Source organism: Peromyscus eremicus, chromosome X, assembly GCF_949786415.1.
Source record: "Peromyscus eremicus chromosome X, PerEre_H2_v1, whole genome shotgun sequence".
Classification (NCBI taxonomy): Eukaryota; Metazoa; Chordata; class Mammalia; order Rodentia; family Cricetidae; genus Peromyscus; species Peromyscus eremicus.
In genome coordinates, this window is record NC_081439.1 from 3,669,519 (window position 1) to 3,677,976 (window position 8,458).

At 45.2% G+C, this 8,458-nt stretch overlaps 1 protein-coding gene across 1 annotated transcript in view; it reads left to right on the plus strand.

Annotated features, from left to right (window-relative positions):
• The window catches only part of Dipk2b (divergent protein kinase domain 2B), a 34,203-nt gene extending 26,850 nt beyond the window's left edge, over nucleotides 1–7,353 (plus strand). Inside the window, exons 4-5 of the mRNA XM_059251144.1 lie at nucleotides 2,651–2,939; nucleotides 4,046–7,353. Coding sequence (XP_059107127.1) covers nucleotides 2,651–2,939; nucleotides 4,046–4,386 — 630 coding nt within the window. The 3' untranslated portion in view covers nucleotides 4,387–7,353. The remainder of the gene's footprint in view (nucleotides 1–2,650; nucleotides 2,940–4,045) is intronic.
• The last annotated feature ends 1,105 nt before the right edge of the window (nucleotides 7,354–8,458 follow it).

Consider the following 8,458-nt stretch of genomic DNA (forward strand, 5'->3'; position numbering starts at 1 on the left):
CAGAAAAGATACCAGAAGTTGGAGGGGAGGAGAAGGGGGTGAAAGAAGACTAAAAGGTGGAGGAGTGGGTCACAGAGGAGGAGGGAGAGAGAATAGTAAGGAGAAGGGAGGAAAGGAAGAGAGAAAGCTGGACATGGTGGTATAGGCTGTATAATGAAATCATCTTTTAAAATACCATAATATAAAAACACGGGTAGAGAAAAAAAGAGCCACAACAAAGACAGTTCCTAAATATTTGCCAAAAAGTTAATGGTTGACTACACAATGAAGACTGTTGAAGGTTATTGGATTCTTGCTGCATGCCAGGTGTTGTGCTGAAGATTTGCTCTATTGTCAGTTCCCACTACAAGCCCCCCAGAATGATATTATGATTCCCATTGGGGCTCAGAAAAAAGAAGTGTCTTAGTCACTATCAGCCATGAAACCCAAACCCAAAGATGTCTGACATCAGAGACAACAGACGCTGTACTCTACTCACTAAACCCTGCCCAGTGTCTTTGCTATTTGACATACTAGTGGCAGAGAAGGAGCTGCTATTTGCCCTACATGCTCAGGGGTCTTCTTGGAGGTCTGTTACTCACAGTTATAACTTTTGTTGGCATCTTGATTACCCCAAGGTCTGGCTCCTGAGAGACTTGACCTGGGACACTCCACTCAACCCTGGGCTTTACACAGAAAGAGTGCAGTATGTAGCTAGAGTTTTCCTGCCTGGCCCACAGTCAGGACAAATCTCTATCACCTGCCAGTCCCACAGCCGCTCAGACCCAACCAAATAAACACAGAGACTTATATTGGTTACAAACTGTATGGCAGTGGCAGGCTTCTTGCTAACTGTTCTTACAGCTTAAATTAATCCATTTCTATAAATCTATACCTTGCCACGTGGCTCGTGGCTTACCGGCATCTTCACATGCTGTTTGTCATCATGGCGGCTGGCAGTGTCTCTCTGACTCAGCCTTCCACTTCCCAGCTTTATTCTCCTCCTTGTCCTGCCTATACTTCCTGCCTAGCCAATGGCCAATCAGTGTTTTATTGACCAATCAGCAACACATTTGCCATACAGAACATCCCACAGCACTAATATGAGACTAAGGAGTGGCTTTGTACATTTAAACAAGGGCAGTAGGTCCAGGGTGACCCTTGGAGACACATAATATGTAAGGTTCCCCAGTTACAAAAGCTCAAAGAGCAAATAGCATGATTCTTTATAATGTGACGTATAAAGGGTAGAAGATACCAGAAAATTAAGAAAGAGAGAACTTTGAAGTCTACTTTTTATTTTATTTTCTGTAGTTCTGGGGATGGGACCCAGAGCCTTGTGTGTGCCAGATAAGCAGTCTGCTACTAAGATGCATCACCCAGACTTACTTTGTTTTCTTAAAAAGGTAAACAAAGGGGAAAGAGGTGTTCATAGTTTTTGTTATCAGTTCTAGACATAGCTTCATTGAAAAAAATGATCAACAGTTGAAATTCTAACATGGACAGGGAATATTCCACATGGTTGTACCAATAGATGAATACAGGTGGTCAATGGTTACTGAGAGAAAGAGAATCAGTCTTCTCCATGGACAAAAAACCCACATAGATTGTCCAATTCCAAATGGTCAGCTCTGGTCACATATACATATGAGTAACACTAAATGGACTCAGTAGATTGTATATATATGTGTGATTATATATGTATCTATGAGTAGCAGTAATGAAGTACAGATCATGAATTTTGAAAAAAGAAGGGGGACACAGGAGTTAGGAAGGGAGGGATGGGAGTGATAGAGATGCAGGGTTCATTTATGAAGTACAAAAACAAAAAATGCAAAAGACCTGTTTTTAAAAAAATGGTCAAGAAAAATCCAGCTAGGATTCCCTCCTCACTTTCTATCTCCCAAATCCACAAGTTGAGAGCTTTTACAAGGAGACAGACTGGGCTACGCTTCCCACCAGTGGAGAAGAATCTTTGAGTGCGTAGTTATCTGAGCCATGCAGATTTGCTCAGCCTAGTAGTGGAGACAGCCACCTGCATTATTCTTGTCCTATCCCAGAACCAGGCACTTGCATTGTTCTATTTATTCATTCATTTATTCATGAGCTCTGTTGACCAAACTGGTCTCAACCCTCCTGCCTCATCCTCCTGAACAGCTGGAACTACAGACACACATGATACCCTGTTTGTAATGTTTTTACTATTATTATTTTTGTCTTTCAGTTGCCCTGAAGTTAATGTTTTGTTATTTTTTCCATGGTCTCTTCCTAAGCAGTGGTATCTTGGAAAGTTCAGACTAGTCATATTTTTTAATGACATAACTTAAAAGATATTCCCTGAATCCTGGATACCACAGAAAATCATGAAAGGTTGGTTAGCATTCTCAGCTCCCACTTGGAGAAACTTGTAAAATCTGATACACTGCACTAATGAGAGCAGCCTCCTTCCTAAATCCTTCCATTAGCAATACACTACAAAAGTGGGAGGAAGGCAGGGGCCTTACCATGTTCCAAAAGGTATAAAAAGATGGAGAAATGTTTTGCCAGAATGTTCTGAGAGCCAGGCTGGCAGTAAGACTTATTTGTGTGGGCTGTGGGCAAGAGGTAGAAAGCAAGCTGCCTATGTGAGATTTCTCTATGTGTCTAATGCCTGGTCCTTCTGGCTTGGCAGATCTTCCCCGGGGCAGAGGGCTGGCCACTGCCCAAGTACCTGGGCTCCTGTGGTAGATTCCTGATCAGTACGAGCACCAGACCACTGCAAGAATTTTACGATGCACCTCCAGAGCAAGCTGCTGACCTTGCCTACCAACTCCTTGGGGTCCTGGAGTCCCTGAGGAGCAATGATTTGAACTATTTCTTCTACTTCACCCATGTTGATGCAGACATGTTTGGCATCTTTGACAATGGGCATCTGTTCATCCGCGATGCCAGTGCACTAGGCATCATCGACAAGCAGGAAGGTACTCAGCATGGGCTTGACTAAGCATCTGTCAAGGGGATGTCAGGATGACCAAAGCTAAGGAGGGGTGACCTGGGCCTTTGTACTCTCTGTATGTCACAGAGAAATCCAAGTTTTAGGAACAAAGAACAATGTCCCCTCACGCCCATCTGAATTTCTGTTTCATCTTCATTTCTGAAGGGAAAGTGAACTTGGCCTTGCCTGTAAGGTTCATTGTCCATGGTGGTATGGACTCCCATGAGCCTCCCAGGGCAATTCTGAATTACATTCACATACAAGTCGCAGGCCCCTCTCCCCCTCAGAGCCTTCCTTGTCAGATGCTCTTAGCCTTGATCTAAGATATAATTGCTAGCCTGATGCACTAGTACACTTTGCAGTGAGTATTGACATGCTGACTCTGTAAAGTTTGAAAACAAGAAACTGAATGAGGTATGTGAGCAAGTCATGTCTCTCGCTGTTGACAAAGGCTCAGCTAGTGTTCTAGAGACCATTAAGCCCCAGTTTCTCAAGGTTACCAAATTTGCTGAGCCCAATAATAGGACAAAAGATTTTCCCATTTCTGACACTTTTTTTTAAACAAATTCTGCAAAGATAGAGAAAACAAACCTTTTCCTCACTTCCTGATTTGCCTTTATTAAGAAGAATCAAATTAGAAGAAAGGTTGGTTCCAGAATATTCAGGTTATGCCAACATCAGTCCCATTGCAACCTGCTGAATGCATGTTTTCCTCCCTGTCTTTCTATCCTAAATGTGCAATGAGACCAATCCTAATACCATCCTCACTTCCCTAATTCAGTAATAACAGGAAAGTAACAGTGTGCATATAATTTCTACAATTATAGACCAGCTTCTGGTAGGGACAAGTGGGTTTCCCACGCTTGGGCCTTAGCCTAATTGTAGGACATTGTTACTCAGTGCTGTTCTCCAAAGGGGCTGTTGTGTTCCTGAGCCCTAAATCTTCTGGTGACAGGGCAATGCTTGGAGATTAAAGCACTTCACTGAGCAGTTCTAATTGGCAGTCCTCTCTCCCCACTCCCCTTCCCTCCCCATCCCCTCCTCCACAAGAGTAGGTTGTATAGTATCTGATATTTCCCATTTCTCTCCTAGGCAGTCAAGCAGCTGCCAAGACTGGAGAGAAGGAAGACATTTTTAGCTGCCTGGTTTCTGGCTGCCAGGTCCAGCTGTCCTCCTGTGACACTGTCTCTGAGAAGCAAAGCCTGGTGCTGGTGTGTCAACAGTTGCTGCCTCAACTTCTCAGGGGAAAGTTTCCCTCCCCTGTGCAAGAGGAAATAGAGTCTGCTCTCAGCCTGTGTGGCAAAGTTGCCAGCACAGACGTGGAAGTGTTGGGGGCCACCAGCCAGCTGAAGGACATCTTGAGACCACTGAGAACCTGCGATCCTAGATTTGCCTACCGCTACCCAGACTGCAAGTATAATGACAGGCTCTGAGCGGCTGGGGCCTAACTAGCCCGGGGAGACAATCCCCAAGCTCTTTCATGTCCCTGCTTGAATTGATGCCAAATTGGAAGAAGCAATTTTAAACATTTTAAACATTGAAGTATATTCCTTTCCTAAGAAACACTCGAAACTAGTGAAAAAAAACCTCTGACACTGCATAATTGACACCACTGGCTAGGACACCATGGCAGAGTCAGGAGGTGAGCACGGGAAGACCCAGGTGTGAATGTGCCATGTCTTTGAACCTCCACTTTCTCTGTACTCTACCAGGCTTTCACAAGTTAAAGAAAACAGATGCAAGGGGCCCAAAAATATAGTTGTGACCTACAAAACATGTGTTCCAGAAGCACATGTCAGGAGGCTGGTGTAGGTAGAAGGCAGGGTGAAGGCAGGACTTTAGGCCACTGGAACTTAAGCCCTCATTCCTACTCTCTTGCATCTGTGAGAAGGGATGTGCCCACGCACCACCAGCTACTGAACCCTCTGAGTACCTGGGACTCCTTATGCATGTGCAGAAGTCACCTCAGGAAGTGGGAAGGAGCCAAGGATAAGAAGAGAAGGGGGACAGCTGAGGTCAATGTGTTTGCTCAGGTCCTCTAAAAGGCAAGTGTCAAAACACGATTACATGAGTTTTCTTAGAGCATATGCTTATGGGGGAGGCAAGACAGAGGGAAACAGGCAAAGACTGACCCCCAGCGAAAGGTAGGCAATGCAAGAAAGATTGTCCGGGTGTCTACAAGACCATACACCAAAGGAGCTCCATAGCTCCCATGAATAGATCCCTTTTATTATCCCTCAGGCTATGGCAAGTGTGACTTGCCCTGAGCTGCAAAGACAGATTTCAGAGCACAGCAGCCTGGGTCGTTGTAGCTACAGCCTGGGACCAGGGCCTGCTGTCTTCCATACCACGTGCTTCAGTGAAAGACTCTAAGGAGTCCTAGAATTTTCATCCCAATATGGCCTTACAAGTTATTCTAAATAAAAAAACACATTTTTTCAAGGTCAACCAGTGGAATACATTTTCCTCAACAGTGACTTTACTGTACCTTTAAAATATTTAAATACATGGCTTATGGGGTTCTGTACATGCCTCCTTAACAATCATAATGGGCTCTTAGACCTTTGCCTAGTCTCCCTACTAGGCCTGTACTCCTGGGGACTGTTCAGTCTACCTCCTTTCTTCTACCTCTAAATCATAACCTTGGAGGTCAGGATACCCAGCTAACAAGCCTCACTGCACACATCAGGAAACAGAGGCCCAGGGAGGAAGTGATTTGCTGAGATAATGCTGAAACCCTCCCTACCAGTTCATTCCCCTGTTGCCTTTCCCATCATTCTCAGACTCCCATCTTGGACTATCAATTCTAATTTTATTCACATTTAAACACTATCTTATGGTATAGTGGGTGACCTTTTGATTTTGCCCTTTGACTGCTCCAGACACTGTCCCCTGGCAACCACAACAGTGAGGATGACAGGCCAAGCTGGTGCAAGAACTGGCTTGTCATGCCTGAGAATCTTTAAAACTGATATCCTCTGGCTGGCTGTTGAGAAGGAAGTCTGATCACATCTCCTACCTGCCGTATCATGATCTGCTCTCCCTACTGACTTGCTTGCAGTATGTGTTCCTAGCCAGTCTCCTGACCAGAACCTAGGAAAGGGGCTACAGCCTTAGACTCTCCAAAGACACACATGAACATAAGACTATCCCCAGGACTCTCCAGCACACATGCCAGACCCAGCCTCTCTCAACAGAACCATTGTTTTTCCACTGAAGACTGTGAATGACTTTGAGTGAAGCCCCAGGGGAGTTGAAAGATGGGGTTTACTGTAACCCTCCTCTTACCCCTCTACCCCATATCTGTGGGGACGGCAAGAAGGAGGGGACAAATGAAGACCTCTCCTCTGGACCAGTGACCTGGGACTCTGAAGAGTGGATCTGCTGAGTCTCAGAAGGAAACAGAGCCCTAGACACCTCCTGAATCAGGACAAAGACATTTTATGTCTTCCTTGATCAAGTCCCCAGAGAGAGAGCAAAGAACAAAACTCCCTGAGTACCCCCAGGAGGATAGTGGGATATTTGTTTTTTGTGCGAGCTAAAGCAAGCTCTATGTGTTTGTGTAGCTGTGTGCACATCCGCAGTGCAGGCCAAAGGAGGAAAATGAACTGTTAGGCAAAGCCTAATACTTTGGAGTGGCCTGGAAATGGGCTCCCCAGCTAGTGGCTTTTTGCAAGATCAGGAGGTTGAGAAGTCCCTTTTCTCATACATTTTGAGGACAAAGCACACTTGCTCTTGTCATCATGACTGAAGATCAAAGACCCCTCCTAGGTGCTCTCTCCACTCCCTGCCATCTGTTTATTCTCAGCTGCTCCCTATCTGTGATAGACAGAACAGAGATGCCAGGCCTCCCTTACAAGGAACATCTCTCTCTCCAGCTCAGGAGTGCAGTTAGCAGGCAGCACTGACTGCCAGCCCTTTAAGTTCTGCCTTGGTCATTCTGTGGCATCACTCCAGGCCACACCCATCCTGAGGCATATCCATACCTAGTCACTGGGCTTGGTGAGATGTGATGTCTCAGTCAATTTGGCCCACTTAGCTACAACTCTGATGAGTAATTTTTATTCTAAAACTCTGAGTGCATCAGACCAAGACTCCAGGCCTGCATCATAGTCTAACTTCCACCACCCCACCTTTTCCTCTCAATTCTTTTCACATGTGTTGGCTAAACAGCTTGTGCCCATTAGTGTCCTAAATGGTAGCTCCAGAAAAGTATGTCCACATTTTAATCCCCAGAAACTGTGACAAATACCTTATATGGGGAAAGATATGGTTAAGCATCCTGGGACTTTCCAGGATTATCTAAGTAGGTCCTAAATGGCAGCCAATGTGTCCTCATATGAGGGATGGGGGGCTTTTCAGAGAGAAGAAGCAGTGATGTGAAGACAGAGGTTAAGATTAGAATGGATCCTCCTGCCAGATCCTCCAGAGGGAACACGGCTCTTATGCTACCCTAATTTCAACCCAATAAGCCCCAAGAACTGTGAGAGAATATAATTCTATTGGTTTGCACCACCTCCTTCATAGTAATTTGTTTAAATACCTGCAGGAATTCAATAGACACTTGAAAGTCTATTTGATTATCAGCTTCCAGAGAGCTCCACCTGCAATACTCATCCACAGTCTACTGTGAGCAAATGGAAAGTAATCCTTGAGCTAATAATGTAGTGCACTGGTAGAGTATTTGCTTAGCATACTCAGGGCCCTAGTTTTAGCCCCCAATACAGCAAAAGCATGACCTGGCATGGGGAAGCATAGGTTGTAAGCCCATCCAGGGCTGAGGACTTCCTTCCTTCAAAGCTCCAGACATCACTGAAGACCCTGCTTAGTCCTACATTTATGCAGAGCCTTTCTTGATAGGCCAGCCACCATAGATCACTTTCTGAACCTTGTCCCTGAAATTCTGGTCCACATGTTTGTGCCTCAATTGAGTGGGGTTTCAGGAAGATCTCTGTCCTGCTTGCCTATCCAACTGGGAGCTTCCTGAGTCTGGGGGTGGTGTGGGTAACTTTGTGTTCCCCATAACAAGGGAGGTCTGGACACAGAGCAGATGCTGAGAACAATGAATGCCTTCTTCAGCCCTTCCCTACATTGTTCATACATCATACTGGCTACCCATCAGATGGAACCACTTCTCAATAGGCAAGAGACAGATGAGTCAACAGTCAAGAGACTTCAATCAGAACAAAATTACCACCAGCTATTCTCTACTCCCTGGGATTTGAGTGGAGACATTATTTTGCCAGCTTATATCAGCCACACCTTTTAGCCTGTAGGACTAGATGTATGATTTGTGGGACCCAAAGAAAAATGAAAATATGAGCTAGACCTACACAGAAACAACTAATAGTTGCAAGGTGACACAGCAAAGCTAAGCTGAAGCCCTCTACTGTGTAGGTTACAGGCTCACCAAGCTGGCCCAGGGGACAGAGTGCAGACACGGATCCTCCTTACACTTGGCATTGAGTGTTGCTGGCATTTGCTGAGGGGTCATTTACTCTCCAC